Source organism: Dermacentor albipictus, chromosome 5 (assembly GCF_038994185.2).
Source record: "Dermacentor albipictus isolate Rhodes 1998 colony chromosome 5, USDA_Dalb.pri_finalv2, whole genome shotgun sequence".
Taxonomy (NCBI): domain Eukaryota; kingdom Metazoa; phylum Arthropoda; class Arachnida; order Ixodida; family Ixodidae; genus Dermacentor; species Dermacentor albipictus.
Genome location: NC_091825.1, coordinates 47,434,720 through 47,461,835, shown reverse-complemented (window position 1 = coordinate 47,461,835; position 27,116 = coordinate 47,434,720). Strand labels below are relative to the sequence as shown.

General features: G+C 45.0%; 2 protein-coding genes across 3 annotated transcripts in view; one reads left to right on the top strand and one right to left on the bottom strand.

The window, feature by feature from the left end:
* Positions 1 to 27,116, bottom strand: part of LOC135899238 (transcription cofactor vestigial-like protein 4) — a 38,745-nt gene that overhangs the window by 2,186 nt on the left and 9,443 nt on the right. Inside the window, exons 3-4 of one of the 2 annotated variants that reach the window (XM_065428511.1) lie at positions 20,927 to 20,987; positions 874 to 1,363 (exon numbers count right to left, since the gene is read on the bottom strand). In XM_065428511.1, the coding sequence (XP_065284583.1) occupies positions 898 to 1,363; positions 20,927 to 20,976 (516 nt within the window). In that variant the 5' untranslated portion in view covers positions 20,977 to 20,987 and the 3' untranslated portion in view covers positions 874 to 897. Of the gene's footprint in view, positions 1 to 873; positions 1,364 to 11,582; positions 12,232 to 20,926; positions 20,988 to 27,116 lie in introns of those variants that run through there. The other variant, XM_065428512.2, reaches the window with a different exon arrangement.
* On the top strand, positions 13,490 to 26,866 carry LOC135899237 (peptidyl-tRNA hydrolase 2, mitochondrial-like). Its single transcript, XM_065428510.2, has 3 exons — positions 13,490 to 13,801; positions 23,382 to 23,558; positions 25,845 to 26,866. The coding sequence occupies exons 1-3, from the start codon at positions 13,634 to 13,636 to the stop codon at positions 26,037 to 26,039; spliced, it is 540 nt and encodes a 179-aa protein (XP_065284582.1). The 5' UTR covers positions 13,490 to 13,633; the 3' UTR covers positions 26,040 to 26,866.

Here is a 27,116-nt window from a genome sequence, read left to right as displayed (position 1 = left end):
ATTTTATCCATGTTATTTACAACCAATCTCAAGAATCCCACTGTGATAACACCAGAACTTTGCAGTGAGGCGACACGTAGGGGAGCAAATGTCTACAACGTGATTCACTTCCTATGAAAGAGGGTAACCTGGGTGGCAATTTAATTTTACAGTCACTAGAAATGGTTCAAAACAACTTGGTTTGTTTTATATTGTCTAACTCCAACAGAACTGCAAACACATATGTCACGAAACCAAACCTCAACCTATCGTTCCTAACATCCCGTCGTAAGTTGTTTCCTTTGAGCATTTTTCACACCATATTTCAACATCCTCACTTCTGCACTGAGAATATGGCACCTCTGTGATGTTTCATTTCACTTGGATCATGAAGAAAAAGTTGTACAGATAACATTGTATAATTAGAAGTCAGCATGTTTGTTGCTCATTTTGGTATTTTAAACTCCAAAACATTCATAACCCAATGCTCCCTCTAAAGCCTTTAGCACTGAGGGGGGTAACAAATAAATTTGGCCTGAAGTGTGCAGGCTGGTTGCAGCACTGACAAATTAGGTCATGACGTTTCCATTTCATTTTGATGCTGAAAGTCTGTAGAGGGACCAAGCCATAAACCACAACTCCTGCAGTAAAAGAATGCTGAGAAAGTTGGGCACATACATGCAGTATTACAGCAGGATGAAGTGCAAACGAAAAAGGTTTGTTTCGTTTCTGCATTTGCCATTGTCTGCAACACCAGTGTGGTGTGCCAGGGAAAACATAATGATCAGCAAAGCTCTTCTTAGTTGATGGCCCAGTTATGATCTAAGTCATTCAGGCGGTGAACCTAATTGAGTTTGTGCTGCTCTGGTCCACACAATGTGGCAGTGAACGCACCCGCAACTGCTGCTTCGCCGGCAGTCAGGAGGAGGTTAGGCCGTCCTGCAGGCGTAGCCAGGTGTCCGGCCCCAGTGCCCGAGCAAAGTGGTCATCGACGGTGAGCGCTGAGCTGGCAGCTTCGGCCGGACCGGCGAACAGTGCCGCATATTGTGGCCCAAGCGAGCGGCGAAAGTGTGCCTCCACCGCAGGGTCTGGCTGGTCGGAAGCCCCACGGATGCCAGTCATCCCGGTCACCGTGGTCGTCGAGCTTCTCAGCAGCCTTGCCGGCAGTGGTGGCTCGTGCTCCTCGGGCATGGGTCGCACCACAGCCGAGCAGCGCCGGATCACCGAAGGCCGTGAGCGCCGCATGTCGAGCGGTTGCAGCGGCTCGACGGCGACGTCATCGCACCGCCGGGGCTGCTTTTCACTAGGAGGCGCGGATGATGACGACGCCATAAGGGGTAAAGGAAGCTTGCGCTTCTCGGCAGCCGCTACTGTGGGCCCACACCTGCACAGCATTCAAGTGCGAGCACGTTTCATGCGGCACTCACTGTTTGGTAATATGTCATGAGGCGTTCACTATTTGGTACGTGTGGGAAGACATGTCGAACTCCTTTTTTTTCCCCGTGTTTCTCGACAACACTCAGACGGCCTCACCCAGAAATTTTTCTGGACATGCACATTGCCAGACAAGTGTGGATATGTAGAGTTGAAATAACAGGTCCATAAGATGAGGGTTACAGGCACCTAATCCTCTGTTGGTCCCTGGGACATATACCTTGTCCCGCCTGCAACCACAAGCGAAAGCTGCCTGAAGTACACAGAGGAACATACGTGAACTCACAGAAACAGGTAGTGCTGTCTCTTAGAAAAAAAAACAACCATAATTTCAAGTTTTTATTTGAATTGGTAGGTGGCACTAGTAGTTCCAGTTGCTTTCCTTGTTGCTATGCTTTTTGGCTGTCCTTGCTCTTTAAGCACGTGATTTTGGTTGCTCTTTTGCCATGAATGAGTTGTCCGGTAAGTGGAAAAATTACTTCTTGCACTCCAGTAATACAGTTAGATCAACTAATGACAAGGTTTGGCATGAGAGTGAGCCACTGTTTTCACCTGCAAATATGCTGAATGTACTGGTAGAAGACGTCCATCACTGTTACAAAAACAGCATGACATAGCCGTCCTTTCGAGTCATACTGGGCAGAAAGTTCTTCGATGGGAGGAACTTCTTGCAAGGGTTGGCACAGTTTAATATATCACAAAATAGAAGGCAACAACTGCTCAATCATGACAGGAGTGTCAACAGACATTTGGCTCGATGGGCCACGGGCACTACCCGTGCACCGCCACTACGTGCAGAAGGTGGTGATGGCACTCGACGACTTGGCAGGAAGAGCACACAAAGCTTATGTGTAGAGCCTGTCAAGTGCCTCTTTGCATTGCATGCTTTGAACCCTTTCATAAGAAGCCATAATCACCTCAAAGCCTGAAAGGATGAAGCCCAAGGTGTGCAGAGGAACAATGTGTGTCCCAGTTTCGCTCATGGCCTCAAGTTATTTGTGGGACAGGTGTTGTCCCGCTTATTTTTAATATAATATTATTGTGCAATAAATGTTAAATTTTTTGCGGTTCTTCCATGCGGTACAGTTCATTTGGTAAAAGCTATACCAGAAGCCATGAGTAGATTCCTCGTGCCTGACAAAGGATTAAGTGTCTTCTAGGCCAACTCCCCTAAGTGATTGCTTGCAGTGGACGATCAACTGCTGGGCATTTTAAGAGAGTAGAGTAGATAAATGCAAAACAAAGAAAGGAGCAGACAATTATTGATGCCAAGGAACAGGCCTTTATAAACACAGACAAAAGCATTCATACAGACCTAAGCATGCATGCCACCATGCTTCAATCATGGAGCACTAATGTGTTCACGCTGAATATGTGCTTTACACTGTCAACTTTGAAGTCTCTTCAAGAAGTTATATGTCTTTCAACATTTGGCTCCATAAACCCACAGTTGAATGATTTAATGTGTCAACAAAGAGTGTAAGGTAAAGCAGAAAAGCGTAAAAGAAAGCACAACAAAATTGGATAGTTATGAACATCTAACAAGACACTGCATCACGGGAGAGAAAAAGCAGTGCACAATTTTCAGACAAGTGTGAAGAATTTATTTTTGCAGGGGGGTGAGAATATTTGAGATTTCGAATGTGAATAGATTTTGCCATTTGATTTGTACCTGATAACAGAATTTGATATTTACAGAGATCTAATGTTCATTAATGCCCAAATATTCAGACATGTAGGATTTATGGATTCTTTAGTGCATACAGGTCCATGCAAATGGCACTTCTGTGGTGGCCACTTCAACCAATAAACGGCTGAGTAAGAAATACCTATTGATTTCTGTAGCTCATCTTAGTGATGCAGTATATTTGGATCGGAAACTGAGCAAGTTAGCATGTATTCACCTATGAATGCAGTATATTCTGCCAAAGAGGCTTCACTTCTAAACAGAAGGCGAAGTTACTGAGGCTGCCTCACTGGCAACTGCTTTATCTTTTTTAACAATTACTTTCGGTGCATAATAAAGCCGCAAACCTGAAAGAAAGCCCATGAAACACAATAACTACCACGTGACTAGTCGTGCGGCACTTTTTCACAATTGATAGGCTTTCTTTCAGGCTAGGAAAAAACTTTTATGCAGAACCACTGAGCAACACAAAGCTGGACCAGGAATTCTTCAGAGTGGTCTACAATTTTCTCACGGCCACTTTTGCTGTGAATACAATATTTAAGAAGTTGATTGATTAATAAGACCTAATTTTGTAGTTAGGCGAAATACAAAAAAATGTCCATTTTCTCCACGAGACGGCAAACAACACTGCTTTGGTTCCCTCCAGTTAGATAGCAGTAGCATAACGTTACATTTCATGGTAAACATGGTAAATATTTCTGCTTAGAGCATATAAACCTATTTCTTTAACACATTTATCCTTATAAGCTTTTTTCTCTGAACTTTTTTTAATATGAAAGGAAAAATTACTTGGTATTTAGTTGATATTTAAAGTTTATCATTTTTACATGTACATATTCAATTTAAATATTTGGTTACCCAAACAAAGTTAGTCTTCTGTCCTTTTCTCTTCCCATATTGTGTAGTTTTGAGCCTCGTTTGTTATAGCAGTTGAGTTGCTACTAAATGTTGGACCAAGAATTAGTGCCCTCATGATCGCTCAACAGATGTAACTAGCACTGAAACTTTAAAGGGACATTAAAGTGAAACAGTAAGCCAGTTTAGAATGATAATGTGTACTCTCAAAACTCTATGTTTGTGAATCCTGCTGTAACAAGTTGATTGCTGTAATAGAAAATGAAGGTCACGGTTGCATTTTCTGAATTAAATGCAACGTCACAAATTTCAATGTATTTTATCACATTTGAGTGCTTGTGGCTAAGGAAAAGTTCTTGAAACTGGTTAAGCTTGTTCTTGGTTATTTGAGAAATAATGCAGTCGATCATTACAAATAAAAAATTGACTAGGCCTCAGCAAACGTCATCAAAATCTATGACATCATGCTCTGCTGGCGTGGAATATCAAGGCAGCGTCGTCACAGGTCTTCCAGCTTTTACACCTTGTGTGGCTTTGCAAGGATCCTCTCACGGTAAGAATGACTTTTTCAGTATTGGTGAAGGGCAAATTACTTATATAGCTCAAATTATTTTTATTCTTAGCATCCATTCAAGCCAATTGCAGGCCCACCATGAAACATGTGCCTTAGCACGTGCAGCAAATGGGACACCGAAGAAAGAAGTGGTTGGGTGAAGTCACCTCAGGCATAAAAATTTGCACTGAACACCATTTAAAGCATACATTAATGATGCACATCAGATGGAGACTGCGTTTGTTATCTGAGTGCACCTACAGAAAAGCATGCTGATGAGATGTACGTAAATTCTTTTTTCTCAATAAATATTCACGACATTTCTTTCCTGCATGTCATGCTAGGTCTGGCATGCAGCAACAGCTACCCCTGCCTCCCTACATTTCCCCCCAAGACGTGAAGAAAATGTTATGGTACCAGAGTGGTGGCAGCTGCGACATGGATGGGCGTGAAAAGTCGTCAGTGAGTAAACAAACATTTCAAGCACATTACTTTGCGTCTGAGTCATGACAGATGCATGGGTAGGTTGGCGTTTCCTTTTGTTGCCTCAGTGTGACGAATTATTTTTAAACATTAAAGAAAAGGCTCACATGAAAAATAAAGAGAAGGAAGCAGTTCATTTACTGTATGTGAAATTTTCCTTTACAGGTTTTTCTTGGGATAAAAATATAGCTATGGGCATATCTTGAAGATTTCCGAGTTGTTTAGTCGCAGGATGTCATTAATATCATGACTGTATATTTCAAAAAGTGCAAATGATATGTTTGCAAGAAAAAGATGACACAAGTCCTCTTTGCGTGCACATGTAGGCTGCACTGAGGCTTGTGTGATCACGACATTACTGTGTGTGACAAACTTCATATTGTTGCAGACATCTACAGCACATGTTTACTGTTTCTACCAATTTTTATGCCATTTCACTTTTATACCTTCTTGTATCTTGTGCACTGTTTATTCCAAGCTTTTGAAGTTCAATTCCAAAGGTTCTGATCTACTTACGAGTATTCGCTGGAAGAAATAAGTCCACATGTGTATGTGTGTATGCATTCATTCCTGTATGCGTGCATGCGCCATCGGCATTCAAACAGTGAAAGACGGAAAAAATATGATCAGAGTGCCTGTTACACATAATTCCATAAAAATGAAATGTGCAGTAATTCTAGCCGATTTCTTGTATCCTGAATTCAGCACCGATTATGAATGCATGTAAGCCTCAAAATGCAACTACACACTTAATCATGTTTCACTTACCTCTATTATAATTTAGACGGATGGTATACCAGCTGTTCTTTCTTTATAGCTGCATCACATTTTTAAAAATTTCCTGTGGCAGATAGCACAATTTTAACCCTTGAGCTAAATTACGCGGTTATTAGTGAGCCATTACTTCTATGAGAAATCAAAATACTTAATTCAAGAACTAACATAGTTATGCTAATTACATTTTTGATTAAATACCTTACGGCACATATTCCAATCTACGAAGTGTAGCTGGTGAGTTCCCAAGGTATATCCATTTGGAGAGAATTGTCAGGACAACACCAGTTTTGAGATATTTTCAAAGTGTACAATGAAATGAATTGGCGTTCCAGTTACGTTTGTGCTCCGGTGCATGAAACAGCATTTTCTTATAGACTAAGTAGAACAACAGTGCATATTTACTGCAAGTGTGATGATGCATATCTCGAAACCAGTGCCATCCTCAGAATTCATTCTAAATTTGTAAGTGGTGCAAACCCGCTGGCTACAATTTGTAGATTGAAATGTGTGCCGTAATGTAATTATAATGAAAGTTAATTAGCGTATTTGTGTTACTTATTCAACTTAAACACTTTGATTTCTTGTAGAAGTAATGGCTGCTTCAATGAGTAATATAGTTCAAGGGTAAGAACTGTGCTATTTGAAACATGCAAATTTTTTAAATATTAGGTGCAGCTAAAGAAAACATCCTATATATGTAGTATATCTATGTGTGCATGCTTGCAGATGATTTAACAAAATATACACTGTGGGAAAATATTGCTGTTTACATATGCTGCACTGTTTGTGTGAGCCAAGAAAACTGACAGTGAGGTTAGTGTTTTAGTATTACTGCTCCTATACCGGGACATGTCACCTTTCCAACAGCAGGTGCTTCAGTCAGCATGCTCTAAATGCTGCTGCATCAAAGCGCATGTTGGTTTCTCTGGTGGCAAATGGTCAGTGCTGAATTAATAAGCTAAGGAACAAAGTGTGCAGTTGTGACGCTATGATTTGTTTATGTGTATGTGTGGTACATGTGTGACTACACTAAGCGCTCCTTTAATGTGTACGCATTCACAAGGCAAACATGACACAAGATGAAGGACAATCAATAAACAGATTGCCTCATGTCGTGCTTTGCCACGCATTGGAAAGCAACTACGCTCTTAAAGAAGTCTGCACTCTTCGGGACTTACCTTGTCTCACAACAATAATTGTCATCTGCCTTGTTTGCATTTCCATTCTTGAAAAATCTGTGCTCGCTACTTTCCTGTTGAGAATGCCACATCACACTGATAACGTGCATTCCACGCTTGTGACCTGGAAGTACCAGGCTCGCAGCATTAAAGAAAGGAAATGCAAGCAAGGCAGATGACGATTATTGTTGTGGGACAAGATATGCCACAAAGGGTGCAAACTTTTTTAAGAGTCTAGCCCACTCCGATACCCGACTTAATAATACTTTTTATTTCAGTGCTTTTATGGCAAAAACTTCAAGTAATTATTTTTATCAAAAAGCATGCCACAGCAATTCTTTTCGAAAACATAACATTTAAGCATACTAGCTATTGCGAGCTCTAAGAAAAATGAATAATAATCATACTAAAGCCTGTGGTGCTATGGACAACAGCCATTCCACATTTCAGGCCGTGAGTTAACAGACATCGCAAAGTACCCAAGAAATCTATCAAACAGAGATACGCCAAAAAGCTTCTTTTGTGAGAACTATGAAGGAATTGAATATGGAGGACCATGTCCTAAAAAAGAGGTTCAGGTGTACATAAGTGGCCTATAATCTATCGGAAAGTAAATGAAAATATCCAATTCCATACATTTTATCTTAAAGGGACTGACAACTGACCAGAATGTGCTGCGAAATGTTGATGGAAATTAAATGACCATGATTTACAGTGATAGAATCCAGCACGCTGTTCATGATTTAAGTAGGAATTATAATTTTAAATTGGCAAAGAAAGTCTCAAAAACCAGTAAGTGGCAAGGCCTAGCGGTGATGTATCGGTATTTTGGATGTAGTTTATAAGATTACTGTACGTAAGTCAGCTGTACGCAAGCTGTATTATGTAAGTACAACATAATTATTGCTTAAAATTGCAGTTGCTATATTATTAGACAGTCGCGCTTTATTCTATGCTTTGGAAATCAAAAGCGCACGCATGGCTACTGCAACACACTGAACTGTGTATCATGTGTGAAAGCGTTGTTTTGTTTTCGATCCAATTAATTTCGTTTTGACTAATTAGATACCAAAGCAGTTGGACATGAAGGAAACCACAAAAACATGCATCTATTATCGCAGAAATACTTTAACACATCGGAAAACATGAATCGCAGGACCATTGACTTCATAAACAAAATAACACTTCCTCACAGTTACAGCAGCACTTGTCTGCCTCCCACTAATGCCGGCATATAATCGCTATTGTGCTCACCTATCATCGGTTTCAGTATGCTTACAGTGAATGACTACATTTTCGCTGCAGATAGAAAAATTTTGATTAAAAATGTTCCACGATATTTTCGCATTATCACTTCATGAATAGACACTCTGACCAGTAAGCTTTCCATTGCATTAAGTAAAGCAGGTACCATGAAAATTGGTTGTCAGTCCCACTCTGCTAAAGCAACATTCACAGTTACTGTATACACTCTCAACAGTAGGAGAGTTGTTCGTTGTGGTGTCTTGTGTGGCAAAACAACCATCGTTGTGAGGAAAAGCCACACCTTGTGTTTGCAGGTGCTAGGTTTAACACTGGAACATAAGTGGTAAGCATCTGTTTAACCCACTTTACCGGGACTACTTGATTTGTTTAAGAAGCTAAAGAGATTCGAGCAATGATATTTTCTCAATTTTTTTTAAACAAATAGAGATGCATATCAACCTGTTAAACCTAAAATCAATCGTTTTGAACAAATAGAGATGTATACCAACCTGCATACCAAGCTCAAATTTGTAAAAAGCCCCTTGAACATGATACTAGGGGAGGGCATAGCATGTGTATTCTTTATGTTAGCCCTGCCCTTGCCATGCTTGTGGGATACTTAACATCAAATAATAATTTACCTTTCTAATGCAGCCCGCAAGCAAACTTGCAATGGAAGAGAGCGATAAGCACCACATTGTTCTTAGAGTACAGTTACTTTTCCAGCAACTTTGTTGACAATTTTATCTGGTTCGGGAAGCTTTCTGAATCAACTTGTTTAAAGCAAATACCCCTCTGGTGTCCTTGCACAATAAGACAGTATGGTCAGAGACTGATGAACAAAACTCCATTAAGGTGCTGTCTGCAGTAGTAAATATCCGTTATCACCATGATCATGCGCGACCTCGGCAATCTGCAGCCATATCTCAAATAATTGCGATATATATGACATCTTACGCTGCCACAATAGAACAAAGCAGGTACCATCACAATTTTATTTTTAATTGTTGCACTATTTACAATCTTGTGCTGCATCTCTCAATAGCTTTATAACTTTCTTGTAAAATATTTATTTTTAAATAGACTTGACGAAACATTAGCAAAATTATAGAATGAACCCAAAGTCATAAATTAAAAAAAAAAAATTTGGGAGTTGGCGGATATGGAGATGTATTGCTCAGATGTTCAGACATGTGCCACCTGAAGGGTTAAGTGCTGCGGTCAGTGCTGGCACTGTGTGGCACTTCTCTGTGGCGGTTGCGGGGCACGTTCCCTGCCTTAGTCCACCGTGCATGTTTTGTTGAGATCCATTGTGTTTCATGTTGCATAATTTTTAAGCGAATGGTCATAAGTATCTGGCCTCTAAGGAGCAAATGAATAGAGCAGAAAGAGTAGGTGCACAGTCGTTGTCACGTCATTGCCATCATGCTCACAATAGCGGCAGCCCACCAGGGATCCGAGGTGTGTAAGCTTCAAAAAATAGCAAACAACCTGCAACCACCTATTTCAAAGATGCACGAAGAAGTGGGCAATGCTGAGGATGCAGACGTCAACGTTTGTGCCCAACAGGGAGAAGAAATTTTAAAAAGCCAAGATCCACCGTGATATCCACAAGGCTTATCAAAAAGTCAACTGTTAGTGTGCTTCATGTTCAAGCAGATGACCAAAACAAGTGACAGTGTTGATGCAGCCTAGGAACACACAGAGGACAAATTCATACTGGAATGGAAAGACCACTGTCTCAATGGAAACTTAGTGAGGCTGGACAGAACGAGTTGTCCCAAAGGATGTAGCTGCAGGAAATAAAATGATGAAGCATGAAAAAAGGCAGATAGCTGACTGTTTGGTGAGCGCAGAAGTAATTTCAACAGTGTCAAACCTGGTGAAAACAAAATGAGCGTGCTCTCACCGAGACAAATAGAGCCTCTCTTTGGGCCAAAGTACACTGAGGACATGTCGAAGAGCAATGCCGGAGACTTCAGGAGCCAGTTTGTTACCTAGTAGCAGCAACAAAATGATTGACCGAAAGGAGATATGATGCTTAAGATACTGGTCTTCGAGTAGGTGCAGCAGAAGTGGAAGCTCAGAGAAGGAACGGTGACGTCGGAAGAGTAGGTCGCTGGGCGAAAGCAGAGTTAGGACATCAAAGCTCAAAGGCAACAACACCCAAGGAGCATGCTTCTTAGTGTCAGGTACCATAATGAGTGCGAAAATTCAGAATGGTTGCAAAACAGCGAATCAGTACTCAGTACTAACATGCCAAAGAGAAGAGTGAAAAAAGAGTGCCAGTCAATTCGCAGGTAGCTGACCACAGGTAGCGGAAAGAAGCTCAATGATGCTAACTGGTGCTCATCATCGAGAAGCACCGTTTCAAGCTGAATAGCAGCGAGGAAGCATACAGGACTAGAATGCGGCAGTGCTAAAACAGCTTCGTAAACCGGCAGTGCAAGGGGCAAGCACAGAGCCAAGAGGCCATGCAGGTATAGAATAAGATCACCGTGCTACCGTACTGGCCACAAGCCGCTCTAAAGAAGAAAAACGCTTTAAAAACAGCACTTCAAGTCACTGAAGAAAGCTCTAAGGCACACAAAAAACAATACGAAAAAAAGGAGCTATCGAGTTTATACCAGCAAGTAGACCTCTCATCTCATTTATGCAACAAACATTAGAAGAATGCTTCAGTTTCAACTCAACATATCCTGATACCATGATCTCCCTATTTTAAAAGAAAAGATCCAAGCAATGTCAGAAGTGCGCCTTCTGAGCTTTAATATTTCTTTTATTTATTTTTCTTCTTTCTTTTATGAAAGAAGGGTTGTTCTCTATATCAGCTCATGCCCCTGCATTAATCACTTCTGCAAGCTACATCAGAAGCGCAGGTGTGTCACATGCCTTTGCATGCAGATCATTAAATGAATATATCACGTATTACTTTCACATTATAATCGTGATGATGGCTAGTGACAAGTTTTACAACAGATAAAATTACGGGAAAGTGAAAAGCTTACAGTGTTTGTTTCAGTTGTTTGGAAAATTGCCTAAAAAAAATTGGTAGCATACGTCTACTATATATGTGCGAGAGCCTCGACACTTGGAAAAAATCAGAAAAACTATAGAATTAGTCTGAGTAGTATGTAATATTGATGTCACACCTAGCTCGATCGCATTTGTGTCGGTGATAAGGCTGTGTGTAGTCTTGTGTCTCCGCGCATTCCGCAGTAGCTAAAAAAAGAAAAGACAGAGCAAGTAGAAATAGTGTTGAACGGCTGCACGAGAGTGAGCGCAAGGGGAGCACCGACTGTACGCGCACTAGCAGCATGCAGCAATCGATAGCACAAGCTAAAGAGAAAGACAAAAAAAGTGCCAAGCACACACAACGTGTACCTACATTTTTGGGACAGGCATGAACGGTTGATGGAGCGCGCACACCGCGCTGCAGAGGAGATCCAGCTGTAGCTCTGTGCTAAGCGCGAATACAGTCCTTATCCAGCGCGGACAGCAAGCGAAACCACGAGACAGGCGAGAAAGTCCGCAGCACAGTTTTCTCTCGGGCTGTCAGCTGATCAACGGGGAGCGATGCGCGTTGGCGCACCACCGCTCCTCACCGCAGGAATGCCGGCAGAGCTACACCCGCGCGGACGGGGCCTGGCCACGGTCGCGCAGAGGCGGTCAGCGCGCAACTTGTGACGCAGATTTACAACGTGCGGTGACAGCCTTTTTCGTTTCACTCACGTCGCTTCGTCCACGCTGCGAAGCATAGGAGATTACTCCTGCGGATCGCCTATGAGCGGCAACCTCTATCCGCTGCCGCCGCGCCGAAGTTTTGACAAAAACAGCAGCATGCATTCCGACGACTGCAGAAACACGCGTGGTATGCCGCGAGTCACGTGGGAGGAGCCCACGACGCCCATTGGTCGAGACTCGGCGGGCGCAGGAATGCGCATTCCTGTGTCGTCGCCGCGCCAGCCGCGCTCTTGCGAGCCAGTTCGACGGCCCAGGAAGCGTGCCGCCGCTTTGCCGTTACGTGAAATATGGAGCAAAACACGGCAGCCGCACAGCGCCGCTCTTCCTTGCTGAATGGGCAGACCAGCCATAGCACATGGTGTGTTTACTATCAACAAATAATTGTGACGGGAGAGTGAGGTTTGGCACTCGTGTGTCTCGGAGGGAAAATAAGAGTTCACATTCCAACTGAGGTTGCGGCGGGCCAAAAAACATAGAAATAGAATGCTTGTGTGCTTGGTTCCTTCGCTGTAGGTATATCGTATCGTAGTATATCGTATCACATTAGGCCAGCCTTTCCCCCGTACCAACACGTATACTTCCTCCTGCTGCGAGGTACGGAAAACAATAACGATATTGATAGCACCAAAGACAAGTAAAACAAAGAGCGCGCGACCGCTGAAGAATTTGCATACTGGGTAGTCATGACACCATGCATTTATCACGCCCTGAAGCTTCGCATTGTACAAATTTATGATAAATGTCAGTATGCTGTACGCATTACTGTTGACTCAACGGTCTATGCACATGTCGCCGTGGTAGATTTTATAGTGCACTTGTATCCACGCCAGGAATAATAAAAAGAATTATCGCGCAGCAAAGGAAGTTTCATTTTGCTGTTGTGATGTCTACAGCGCCGCCTATATACGGACCACGAAAAGCACAGTAACGAAGAATTTAGACGAACCCAAATAAACGAAAGGTTTTTAGGGCGAGCACACATACAGAGTGTTAAAATGAAATTCGTACGTGTCAGCATCTTTTAAGAGAGACAAGTGCGTTCTTGTGGCGTAGCCATGGGCGTAGCTAATAGTGACTGTCGTTGCAATTTCACTTAGGTTCTATCAGGTGTACTGCTGGCCAGTCCTAAGTTAAAACAAGCCTGTGATATCAGGTTTTAAGTGGCTGCCAATTCTCAACTTCTTTAATTGTATAAACCCGATAAAGGATGCATGCGCCCGTTAAATGATTTAGGCGCCTACCACTTAAGTCGTCTGCGTGAGCAGACGACGCATGTGGTCTTCACAAAAAGTATTCAATGTGTATTAATTTATGTAATAATACTATTTAAATTTCTTGTTATTTAGTTTATGCTATGAAAAAACAACCAACCAAGGGCAAAGTCGATGGTGGTAAGCTGTGACGGCCGGCCCGCATACAAAAATTTCACTAGAAACTGTATGCAACAATTACTAGCTTAGATGTAACTCTATGAGATATTTTTATAATGCGTGAAACCTCCTATATTTGTTCATATTATGTGAGGTACGAAAGAAGTGGTAATCAGCCACTCTTATGTATTTGCGGCGTTTTAGCCTCCTCGGGAATGACGCTGGCAACAATAAAGTTAGCATTATGGCGGCGCCCTAAGTTGCAGCTCACGGCATTGGCATAGTTGCGGCAGAGTAGGCTGTGGTGACAATTTCTAGGGACGGCATGCAATCCTTAGGCTCAGCTTTGATGGCAAATAGCATGTCACTTCTACTAGGCCTGGGTTCAGGCCTCACACTGGGTTGGTTGCTGGGAGCGAGGTTCGGACTCCGCAGCGGCCTGTCGAAGCTCTTGGGCTGCTCTGGCGGGGTGACGATACGGGACACCGGCGAGGTGGGTGCTGGCGCGCTTTAGCGCTTTTGTGCCTCCACGTGTACTTAGTAGACCGTTTTAGCATAACACTGCCAATCACCGTTGTGTCCCTGACACTGAATAACCACTACTGGGCCTGACATCTGTCTGTCGTCGTGCGTGCTCTGTGTTCAGCATTTTTAAATAGAGACACGTGCGTTTTTGTTGCGCAGCTAATGGTGCCTTTCCGCACAGCAGAGTTCATCAGCATGTGTAACTGCCCTTGCACTTTCGGCTGACTTTGTGTCTCAGGTATTGCTGGCCCTTCTTACGATTAGCATTAAGTGGCTGCCAATTTCGGAACTTTTTTACTGTGTAAACCTGATTGATTGGTAGCCAATCCGCGCCGCGAATGGAGAAAACTTATGCCGATCCTGCTAGTCAGCGTTGGTGCTACCTGTATGCACGGCGCGGATGCATGAAGGCTGGCAGGTGGCCGGAGTGGTAACAGTATCTGTAAGCATTAAAGCCATGTTAAATCTGTGTAGCGTACTGGACACAGTACTCAGGCGGAATGATAGCGGTATCTGTGAGCTTTAAAGGCACACTAAATCTATGTAATGTTCTGAACACAAAGCTCTGGCGGAGCGGTGCCGGTATCTGTAAGCATTAAAACCACGCTAAATCTGTCTAGCACCGGGGATGAATTAGAACAAATGATTTGAGACCTTAACTAAGAAAGCGTAAGAGTGTGGTTAATTTGCACAAGGCAAAGATAATGTGCAATCGCCTGGCAAGGGAAAAAGAATTCAGGATCGCCAGTCACACTTACAGAGGACCCTCATCGTGAGAAGGAAATTTCCAGAAGAATAAAAATGGGTTGAAGTGCATATGGCGGGCATTACCAAATCCTGACTGGGAGCTTACCACTGGCATTGACATAGAAAAGTTTACAGCCATTGCATTCTACCGGTACTAATATACGGGGCAGAAGCTTGTAGGTTAACAAAGAAGTTAAGGACCATGCAGAGAGTGATGGAACGTAAAATGTTAGGGGTACCATTAAGAGGTAAGAAGAGAGCGATGTGGATCAAAGAGTAAACGGGGATAGCTGACCTTCTAGTTGACATTGCCATGTAATGCGTGGAGTAAAGAACTGGTGGGCCATTAGACTTACAGAATGAGTGCCAACGTAAGGGAAGCACAGTCGAGGATGGCAGAAAACTAGGTGGGGTGGTGAAATTGGGAAATTTGCTGGCGCAAGTTAGAATCGGCTAGCGCAAGACAGTGGTAATTGGAGATTGCAGGGAGCGGCCTTCGTCCTGCAGTGGACTTAAAAATGATGATGATGATGAAATCTGTGTAATATACTGAACGCTGAGCTCAGGTGGGAAGCCAAATTGAATTAGAAAGGCGTGCAAGCCGTTTGGGTCATTCAGGCTGTGTTACTCGCCTAATCGTGCTGACCTTAAAGAATCCTGTGGAAAAATAGATTGTAAAAGTCTGTGTGGCATTTTTAGCTCGTAGAGCTTGGCCTGACCTCATAAGTTGTGAAGCAAATGCAAACCCATGTAAGTCTCCTCCTAGTACTCCTTCCCTCCACCCCATTTTATACCCGTGTCGTTACAGCCCCTCCAATACAGATAGGAGGTTCATATATACGATCTCTCCAATGTTATTCACAGCATGTTTACAGGAGGTATTCAGAGACCTGGATTGGGAAGAATTGGGGATAAAAGTTAATGGAGAGTACCTTAGTAACTTGCGATTCGCTGATGATATTGCCTTGCTTAGTAACTCAGGGGACCAATTGCAATGCATGCTCACTGACCTGGAGAGGCAAAGCAGAAGAGTGGGTCTAAAAATGAATCTGCAGAAAACTAAAGTAATGTTTAACAGTCTCGGAAGAGAACAGCAATTTACAATAGGCAGCGAGGCACTGGAAGTCGTAAGGGAATACACCTACTTGGGGCAGAGAGTGACGGCGGATCCGGATCATGAGACGGAAATAATCAGGAGAATAAGAATGGGCTGGGGTGCGTTTGGCAGGCATTCTCAGATCATGAACAGCAGGTTGCCATTATCCGTCAAGAGAAAAGTATATAATAGCTGTGTCTTACCAGTACTCACCTATGGGGCAGAAACGTGGAGGCTTACGAAAAGAGTTCTACTCAAATTGAGGACGACGCAACGAGCTATGGAAAGAAGAATGATTGGTGTAACATTAAGGGATAAGAAAAGAGCAGATTGGATCAGGGAACAAACGCGAGTGAATGACATCTTAGTTGAAATCAAGAAAAAGAAATGGGCATGGGCAGAACACGTTATGAGGAGGGAAGATAACCGATGGTCATTAAGGGTTACGGACTGGATCCCAAGGGAAGGGAAGCGTAGCAGGGGGCGGCAGAAAGTTAGGTGGGCGGATGAGATTAAGAAGTTTGCAGGGACGGCGTGGCCACAATTAGTACATGACCGGGGTTGTTGGAGAAATATAGGAGAGGCCTTTGCCCTGCAGTGGGCGTAACCAGGCTGATGATGATGATGATGAATACAGATAGGAAAAAAAACAAAAAAATAGAGCGCAACAAGTGACTGGAAGCGGCCCATTCTGCGACTCGATCAAAATGATCCTAAATCTGCTTGTCATTTACTATTGTCTGCGCATGGGCTGCTATTCGTCGGTTGCTATTAGGTCAGCTGGGGTGATAACCAGGCATGAGGCGATGCATGATAATATTTATAATAATTGCCTTAAAACAATTTCCAACTTTGTTCCAACAATTTCCAACTTTGCCAGCTGGCTTTGCGACAAATTACGAGGGCTACAGGTGGGTATGGGACTTGAATTCAGTGATGCTGCTGTGATATGAGTATAGTCAGAGATGATGAGTTAATGTTTTGACAAGGTTAGATTGACCAGGGTTCCAAGTGGTGCATGTGTTTTCATATTTTGGTCTCAATAATTAAATTATGATGTTTTACGTGCCAAAACCGCTTTCTGATTATGAGCCACGCCGTAGTGGAGGACTGCAGAAATTTCGGCCACCTGGAGTTCTTTAATGTGCACCTAAATCTAAGCACACGGGTGTTTTCGCATTTTAATAATAATAATATTTGGGGTTTTACGTGCCAAAACCACTTTCTGATTATGAGGCACGCCGTAGTGGAGGACTCCGGAAATTTTGACCACCTGGGGTTCTTTAACGTGCACCTAAATCTAAGCACACGGGTGTTTTCGCATTTCGCCCCCATCGAAATGCGGCCGCCGTGGCCGGGATTCGATCCCGCGACCTCGTGCTCAGCAGCCCAACACCATAGCCACTGAGCAACCACGGCGGGTGTTTTCGCATTTTGCCCCCATCGGAATGCGACAGCTATGGCCGAAATTTGGTCCCACGACCTCGTGCTCAGCAGCCCGACACCATAGCCACTGAGCAACCATGGCGGGTTGGTCTGAATAGCATTTGGTAAGCTAATACAAATAATTTTACATAAAGAGGAGTTATAGGCGTGTTACGGTGAAGATATATGGCACTGTTATGATTGGCCTGGACTTCGACCTATCAAGTGTGGGAAACATTCCAGCGTGCTTTCCCATGTCGAGATAATTTCCCTCATCCCCGAAAAAAGTGTCGCCCCTCTTTGCCCTGAGCAGACACAAAGGGGAGACCCAAAGGAGAAGATACGAAGGGGAAGACGTCGTCAACTTCACAACCTGACAAAGGCACTGACACTTCCACAAGTTTCCCTAGGGAGACATCGACTATAACAAGACCACGAGGAGTTATTTAAGGCCATCCTAGCGCCCGTGTTAGGCAAAACCGCTAGCGACTCGTATACAGGCAAAACCACGTACCAAAGAATTGAATACATTCCTGCTATTTTTTATGCGAAGCATATTACGAGAGCTCAACCCAGCTCCTCAGGCACGGCGGTGTCGCCTTCAATGACCTTTGACCCCATGCCATACCACGTGACACTGTGACGTCACGACAGAGGAAACACGGGGCTCCAACTCGCGCCGTCGCTCGCGGCGTCGCTGCGGTATATAAGCAGCTGCGCTTGTTTCTAGGTGGCTTTGGCTCAACTCTTGCAAGATGGGCTGGGTGGGAATCGAACCAGGGTCTCCGGAGTGTGAGACGGAGACGCTACCACTGAGCCACAAGTATGATGCTTCAAAGCAGTACGAAAGCGCCTCTAGTGAATGCGGTGTTGCCTTAGAAACGAGCTGTTTCTAAGGCTCAGGCATGCGTTGCTTGCTCAGACGCACATTTCGTTGCCGCGCCGAACGCTGCGTTGCTCGACGCTCACCGCGTCCAATGCGGGGCGCGTAGTCGCTGCGCCGTAGCCCATTGTCTTACACCCCTTGGCGGGTCGACGGGAACGCTGTCGCGTTCCACTCTTGAAGGCGAAGCAGAGTAACGCATGAGTTGTTTCTTCATCTAGCCGAACCAAATATAGCCAAGCAACAGCATTTCACCAGGCTAAACAGTGGTTCAACAACTAAAATAAAGGCTACTATGCTTCGCATCCTGGGCTTAACCTTAGCTAAGCCACAGCCATTTTTTTTTTTCATAATCATGATGCTTGCCTTCTTCACCGTCTCCTGATCCTTTTGGTGAAGACCGACCTCACACGTTCGAGATTCTACCGGTACACTCAAGGACACGGTTATTGTTGGCAATATTGGTTAAAGGGTGGGATAAAGACGGAAAGCAATACAATTAAGTCCCTAACTGCCTAAATCAGTAACAGATAAAATTTCAAAATTACAAAGGATGAATTTAGGTCTTGGGTAGCAGTGTTGGTGGTGAAACGAAACAAGACACGTCTTCCCCGAGTTTAGTGGCACTAGCCACTCATAGATGCTTTTAATTGAGCACTAGTGAACGGAATCGTCTACAAACATTCTGATGTTTCAAGAAATATTGGTGGACAAGTCATTAATTAGATTAGAGCAGAAGGCCAAGACAGCACTCTCCTGATGCACGCCTGGTGCTGTGGTGGTCAACACAGAAGGCCAGTTGTTAGTGTGCATAATTTGAAGCTGGTTGGTCAAGGAGTTCATGATCGGGGCAAACAAGAAACCACAGAAAGCCGCCATCGAGTGTGTCTCCTCTTAACGCTAGTCCACATTATTGATGGAATACACACAGAGCTCTTGAGATGTAGCTTATTTAGCTTGAGGCCAACTTCAATTTCCCAGTTAAGATATATGCACAAGGCAGAAGTACCTTCATTGCACAATCGATGGACCGATCTGATTGAAATTTGTTCAACTTGTGCAAGAAAGTTAATTTCTAGCATCTGTAGCAACCAGAACTAATACTTAGCTGGTACGTCAGATATATATATATATATTTTGCTCAAGTTGTCAGAAATCGGTGTTGAGAAAACGAAAATGGAAGCACAAATTTTACATATCCGTAACTCTGGACACACAACATATCACTGTTCTGTGAATTGCACCCGTTAGAGCCTCTCTAACATTCAAATGTGATACATCAATTTGCAACTTAGGAGAAAGCGTTACAATGCTTACGAGAGTTTAGCACAAGTCCTACTCACAGATTCGGGGTATGTTTCAGAGCAGTGTATACCACATTTACATGATTCTAAAGCGCACCTTTTTTGTATAAGAAGTGCATTGAAATTCGCATGCCCGTTACAGTCGTAACTAATTGTACTCAAATTCAAAAACAAAACCGATTCTTACTAAAGCAAAACGCTTCATGCAAGGTAGCTAGCCACAGTGCCATCGAACGGACGTTGTTTCTTTTCTGCCTTGGTTTGCGATCACCATTTTGCAGTTTGCTGTACGTGTGGCATCTCTGTACTTTAGATGGAACTGAAGATGATTTTGTGTGGTCGGTAGACAGCGAAAAGGTGGTGTCGTTGACTTCGAAAGCATCTAGCTGCTAAGATTCAGCTGTGTGCATGTCTGTGTGCCTTTGTACGTTCCATAAGATTGTTTCTACAACTGTACGCGCCGACTTGATATGCGTGGTAGAATCGACACCGACTTGCTTTTTTAGATATTTGGGCAGTAATATAACTGTGCGTTACGATCGTGTACACAGTGGAGTCGTGCAAATGCATTAATATATCAGTTTTTTCTTCCACTTTGCATATATTGTTAGATGGAGTTTCCAGAATTGTAACATCGTTTTTCAGTGTTCGTTTAGATTTGTAAATTTGATACTTCAGCTTTCTGCAGTTTCGAAATCTTCAAGAGCTTCTTATAAAAAATATTCATGCCATAAATTGAAAATCCACTTGCCATAGTTACATTTTTTATAGACCATAGACTTTTTTTACAAACTTTTTTTTATTGGAATGAACCTCACCAAAATCTGTCTAGTGGTTGCCATGGAAAACGGTTTATCCATTCCCTTGTATTTAGATAGGAGTTTCCAATCTAAAGAACACGTCAGAGATGAGCAAGACAGAAGCGTAGCAGTTTGAGTGAGCTGGTACGTCATGGCTTTTTAAGCTTGTAGCACAGCTCAGAGCAAGAAAAAAGGAAGGTGGAAAGGGTAATGAAAAGGAATGGGGAACAGGGTGATTGCCAAGCGAGTGAATATTCGTGTGACGTTTTCAGCCCCTAAGAAGCTTGTGAAGATTTGCAAGCTCCCTAATCTGTATAAGGAGGCTTCTAGCTGTGATAAGAATCATAAAAAAAGTTTGTTAATTGCACACATTGCGTGGTTTATTGTTTTCCACTCAAGTGCGGAAAATATTACGTCGGTCAAACTGGCCGATGTCTGAATGATAGGCTGCGCGAATATAGTTACAACACTAAGAATTGCGTTACAGCTGGGGTGTTTCTTGCGCAGCACTGCAAAACATGTGGTTGCAAACCCTTTTTAGTAGAATGCGTCATTCTAGGTCGTAGTCATAATCAGCGTACAACAGAAATCATTGAAGCAAAAGTTATCATAGGTCTTGGCCATGCATGTGTAAGCTCACCTTCATTGTCGTTATCAGCAATGAATTGGCATATCTTGGACTGCAGCCACAGTCTGTCTGAATATGTTTTTTTTTCACATGGTTACTTTTTTTTTGCTTGGTTTTGTGTTGTTGTCTTCTTATGTCACATGGTTTGCTGATTGTATAAGTAGCCTTCTGTGTCACGAAATAAACTATCAGTTGGAAGTTAGCACTCACCTTGTTCTCCGTTCCTTTTCATTACCCCTTCCACCTTCCGTTTTGCTCATTCTGAGCTGCGCTACAAGCAAAAAAAAAGTCATGAGCAGGACGGGTTGTCAGCTAAATTTCCGTTCGCATGAGCAGGGACAGTACAAATATGAAACAGTACATGCTGTGCGTTTATAAACCGAAGTATTGCGGGTGTTTTACAGAGAAGCTGTTAGCCTCTAGTTGGTAGGGATTTTTTGTGGGCTTGTTCTGTGCTCGATGGATGGATGGATGGTGGGTGTGTGTGTGTGTGTGTGTGTGTGTGTGTGTGTGTGTGTGTGTGTGTGTGTGTGAGAGAGACCGAGCGTCTCCTTTGGAATGTAGTGGTGGGTTGCACCACCAAACTCTTGCTATTATACTGCCTAATCCTACCTAGGTTAAAGAGAAGAAGAAAAAAACCATGATGGACTCCCACAACCAAATTTTCTGAACACTATTGTGAACTTTGCTTTTGTACGTCTCCGTTATTTGTCGTTTCCCTAGTTTTCTTCCACCAGTCTTCCGATCGCCTCTTACTAATCTCTGTTGCGGACATGTTTACTTTTACCTTCTCTTGCTGAACCCAAGGGCTTCAAGGAGGCCAGTGGTGCCTAAATCGACCGCTGGGCAGATGTCTTCACATTCTAATAAAATGTGCTCCATAGTTTCCCTAGCTTTACCACAGCAAGCACATGCTTCTTCTTCCTTCTTCTCTCTCGCTTTATAGGAGCGTGTTCTAAGGCGTCCCGATCTCGCTTCGAAAAGTAATGAGCTTCCCTTTGAATTATCATAAATCGTTTCTTTCCTGATTTCGTTTTTTCCTCTTAAGTAGTTACTCATGGCAGCCGCTGAAACCTCAGGGGACTGTCGCCGCTGCGATCGGTTGCAATGCCCATCTTTAAAACCTTATAATAAATTACACGCTTTATGCGGAGCGCTTAGATATCTCACTTAATTATCAGAAGGACTTGCCCTAACGACTTGGTGAGTTTGCACAACATCTTAAAAATCGTATACTTCAAAATAGCCGTTTTGAAATAAAGCGACGGTTCCTTTGGAGACATGCAGTCAGTATAGTGGCAACTCTATGGTGATGTGTGATATTTAGTAATTAGTCATTAATTAACGAAAATCATTTAATTTTTAATGCCAGTGTGCTTGTAACTGGAAAATCGAAGTTTTCTTTTTTTTGTACAAACCATATCAACTAGTTTTTAAAAAATCCCATTACCTGCGGAACTGTGGCAGGACGAATTGAGGCTCTCGGAGCACGCAAAGCCGAATCTGGGAGGCTGAAGCATGCTCGTAGACGCAACTATCCAGGCTTACGTCACCGAGTAGCAGGCACGCAGTGCTCTGGCAGCAACACCGCTTCACTTTTGATGCATTCATCGCCTGTGCAAGCCTCGCGATGCTGACTTAAGGATTGAGGGGTTCGGCTTCGTGCGCGCCTCAGCCTCCCAGTTTTTTGCTACTTCTGCAGGTAATCGCGTTTTTCCACATTCATAACTTGATACAGCTTGTACTCCCGCCACACCCGCCGTGGTTGCATGCTTAGTGGCTTCGGTGTTGCGCTGCTAAGCACTAGGTCGCAGGGTCGAATCTCGGCCACGGCGGCGGCATTTTGATGGAGTTCAAATGCGAAAGCCACCCGTGTACCTAGATTTAGGTGCACGATAAAGAACCCTAATTGGTCATTAAAGAAACCTAATTGGTCATAATGATTCCGAAGACCTCCACTACGGCATGCCTCATAGTCAGATTGCGGTTTTGGTACATAAAGCCCTGTATTTTTTTTTTATGCCCTCACACCATGGGTTCCGGCTATATATTATGTTTCCAGTGAGCCTGCGCCCCAAGCAACTTTTAGTCACGTATTCAGAAAAAAAAAGAAAAGGTGCATTTTCATGTTCGTTAAATGTATGGGATAACTCTTTCTTCTAAGTATTCAACAAAAAAAAAAAGAAATGTCTACACATTGATCCAATAATAATTCTTGAGACCTCCTAAGTTCATTCTTTGGTTGTTTTAGAATACGATGTACTCTATTTTTACCGATAAAAGTTTAACTAGGCCCTAGCCGGCGGTGTTAAAAAACATGACGTCACAGCCAGCTGGTGCGGGAATTTCAGAGTCGGCACACGTCTTTTGTATTTGCGTCTTTTCTGGCGTGCCAAGTGCTTTCTCACAGAAGGATGACTGTCTTTTTTTGGTGTTGCCGAAGGGAAACATGTACTAAGAAAGCCAGCATAATTCTCTTTAGTGTGCATTTAAGGTGAGCGGGGAACTCGCTGACACGAAATTGCAGCGCGTGCTGCAGAAAAACTGCTGCCTCCGCCCGCTGGGCTGTGTTACGTCGCTGCCGTCGGCACGCAAATTTCCAGCGCTCGCTGCATTTGCGAAACGAAAAAAGGAAAACGCCCTTCTCGTTCCGACGCACTCGCAGTGCGCCGGCGCCGACAGCGGCGAGTACAAGCTGGTGCTGGTGGTGCGCGGCGACATCAAGATGGAGAAGGGCAAGGCGGCCGCCCAGTGCTCGCACGCCGCCGTGCTCGCCTACAAGCAGGCGCAGAGGGACGCGCCCGGCTCGCTGCGCCAGTGGGAACGCCAGGGACAGCGAAAGGTGGGTCATGTTTTTTTTTTGGGGGGGGGGGGGGGGCGGCCTCGTATTTCCTCGGGGGGAGCATGTGCCGTTCGACTGCTGAGGACGGTGTCCAGGGTTCAGTTCCCGGCCGGGGTCCGACGGGGGGCGGAATGGAAGAGCGCGAGTTCAGGAACACCATGCAGTGTTAACTAATCCGGAGCCCTCCATTAAGGCGAACTCGCCTTGCAGTTTCTGGACCTTAAATCCCACAGTAAAATTTTTAATTTTATAGGTGATGGTTGCTCCTTTTTTCTTCCCGAATAACCAAGTCTCTTCGGACGTCGATCGGTGGGTTTGTAGTGAAGACGCACGAGGTGAAGTGCGCCGAGAAAGAAGCGATGATGTATTCACAGGGTAGACAAACAAAAGGACGGAGCATTGAAAGAGATATCAATCTGCAGCGTTACACAGCGCGCAAGGCAAATGCCGCAGTGCAGCAGGAGCAGCGCCCTGGAACCTCGGTGGTGCACGAGATGACACGGAAGGAAAGCGTTCGTAGCTGGAGGCGTGTACTCGTTCCGCGCTCAGACCACTTTACGCACCACGGTGTGGTATGCGCGCAGCTGCACGACAGGTACGCCAGGGCATGGTGCGCTCGACGCGCATGCGCGAACAGCGCAACGCGTAAGGGACTGCCCCGGCTACGAGGCGTAGACGACCGAGCGGAGCGTGACGGTGCGTCTGCTGGACTTTGTCGCTTTTGCACTCAAGCGCACTGCGAGTCTCTCGCGTCTCTGTAGAACGACACGCGGGGTCCGCACGTGCCCTGCGGTTGCCACCGTCACAGCACGGCGGTGGCGGCGCCGACGGTGCGAAAGTGCCTAACGTAATTGCCGTCGCAAAAAAAAAAACCTTATTATGAAAATCATAAATTACAACGAACGCTGAAAAAAATGGCTGTGGCTTAGGTAAGGTTAAGCCCAGGATGCGAAGCATACTAGCCTTTATTTTAGTTGTTGAACCACTGTTTAGCTTGGTGAACTGCTGTTGCTTGGCTATATTTGGTTCGGCTAGACGAAGAAACAACTCATGCGTTACTCTGCTTCGCCTTGGACGCCCCGCATTGGACGCGGTGAGCGTCGAGCAACGCAGCGTTCGGCGCGGCAACGAAATGTGCGCCTGAGCAAGCGACGCACGCCTGAGCCTTAGAAACAGCTCCTTTCTAAGGCAACACCGCATTCACTAGAGGCGCTTTTGTACCGCTTTGAAGCTTTGTACTCGTGGCTCAGTGGTAGCGTCTCCGTCTCACACTCCGGAGACCCTGGTTCGATTCCCACCCAGCCCATCTTGCAAGAGTTGAGCCAAAGCCACTTCTCCTCTGTGGTGACGTCACGGTGTCACGTGGTTTCATGGCGACACCGCCGCGCCTGAGGAGCTGGGTTGAGCCCTCGTAATATGCTTCGCATAAAACTGCGCTGCGCTTACAAGTAGTCTTATAGGCAAGACAAGCGTGCGAGGCACGAAGTGTCATTGACTCTTATACGATTACCGCTCAGACCGCCGGTGCGAGCACAGTCTGGCATACTTATAAATTGATAAGCTCAAGCAACAGAGGAAATGGGCGGCGACACTTATTGGTCTGTCCCGAAAGTTATTTTTATCAACCGCTATTCAACTCCGCAGGTGACAAAGCCTATGGGTTGGGCACTGGTTGGGCTCATTTTGAGTCTGGCTCTTTAGCCGAATCGACTCCCTTCTCACTCAAGCCGCTGCGCACCGTTCTCTTGTCGTTTTCCCTCCTGAACAATCGTCTTTAGAACAACCCGTGAGTCACCGTCATGCCTCTGTTCTATGAACGACGCGCTGATGATTTGCTGGACATCATGGAAGCAGGCAGGAGCCGGGGAAGAGCGATGTGGGAGCGCGCCCGCTTACTAAAGGCTTAGAGAGAGGGATAGAGAGTAAAACATATTTATTCGGAATTGAGAGGGAATGTGGGCGTGCGAGAAACCCTTATTACGCGAGCGACGCTTTGGGCCCGCTGTATCATGGTCCAGCGGACTGGGAGGTCCGTCGTGTAGGGCATCGTCCCAAAGCTCTTACGGAGGGGGTAAGGGAGAACTGGCAGGGGAGAAAAGTTCGCAGTGAGCGCTGTAGTGACATTATGGCCCGTTAATGCTACGGCCGCCTCTGAGCGTCTCATGCTGGTGTGAACATCGGTCGCTAGCCGTGGTCGCGCGATCTTTGTCAATCGACGGTGTGAATGCGTCCCGAAGCTTTCCATCGACTGACGCTGTTGTGCTGCTTTCCTCTGTTTCTCGGCAGGTGGTGCTTCGCGCATCGACGGAGGACGAGATGCTGTCGCTGGCGAGCGAAGCGCGCGCCAAGGGCCTCATCACGAGCCTAGTGCGGGACGCCGGCCGCACCCAGCTGGCGCCCGGCACCCGCACCGTGCTGGGTGTTGGGCCGGCACCCGAGCAGGTCGTCGACACCGTCACGGGACACCTCAAGCTCTACTAAGGAAACCTCGCCCTCGCGGACCTCGTGCGCCGACGCTCATGAACAAGTGTTGTGACGCTGATGCGCGCGCAGCACGCGGATGTTCCTCAGGGTCGTCCAACAGCCTCAGCAGTCCATCCCTGTGCTTGTGCATCACTCATTGCAATGCTTGCCACGCTTTCGGTCCGCGGGCCTGACATTCCTCGATTGGCAATCGTGAGACTTTCGACGGTTCGCAAGCGAGACGAGTTGCAAGCCTTCGGCGGTTTTTGAGCTGAAACGTTGAAGGCAGGCATCGAAGGCCGTCGTGTTCCTTGCTTCAGCGCGACAGATGCTGCTAGGGACTGGACTTGGGAAACGGCGTTAATATTGCCACGCGTTCGACCAAAGAGACGCTGCCGCGGTGGCGACCATGTATTGCACGAGCGCCTCCTACGTGACGCGCCGTGCAACCTGTGATTATGTTTTCAGGTACTCGAGGCCCTCTACGTGAAAACGCCTCTGGTGTACAGACCGCCGCGCTTCAAGAGGAGAAAACAGTCACCCTGCAATCCGGGCATCTCGGGTAAGCATCGCCGTATACCGGGACTGAGAGGAGAGGCGACAAATGCTGTGACCTTGTTCGTTTCGTAACTTCTTTTTTCTGATGTGAACTGTCCTTTAAACTAATCAATATACCTAGAAGGAACACTGTCGAAACATTTTAATGGTTCGTTCTCGATTTTTAGTAAAGTCACTGAATTGACTCGTTCTGAATATATGTCGTCGTCACGCGATCTCGGAGCTTGGTGCGACACGTACTCGTTCAAGTCTCCTTCGCAATAAAAACGCACAAGACGTTCCGAGTACGTTTGTTTCCGTCTCTGCATTTTTCGATTCCCGCTAACGCACAGCACACTTGCGAACACTGTCAGTACTCTTTTGAAACATGCTACCAGCTCAAATATACGGGACACGAGGAGTCGACACGGACACCGCAAACCTAATGAATTCTAGCAAACTAACACGCGTCTAACTGCACAAGTGACAATAGATACTGTGGTGGTCCAACTGCGCCATTTTGCTACGCTTCGACTTGCCGGGTCCTGGCTGCGCCCA

Coding starts and splice junctions, on each gene's coding strand:
- LOC135899237 (XM_065428510.2), top strand. CDS start 13,634: ATGCAATCCTTAGGCTCAGCTTTGATGGCAAATAGCATGTCACTTCTA. Junction 13,802..23,381: donor CGATACGGGACACCGGCGAG/GTGGGTGCTGGC, acceptor ACGCACTCGCAG/TGCGCCGGCGCCGACAGCGG. Junction 23,559..25,844: donor AACGCCAGGGACAGCGAAAG/GTGGGTCATGTT, acceptor GTTTCTCGGCAG/GTGGTGCTTCGCGCATCGAC.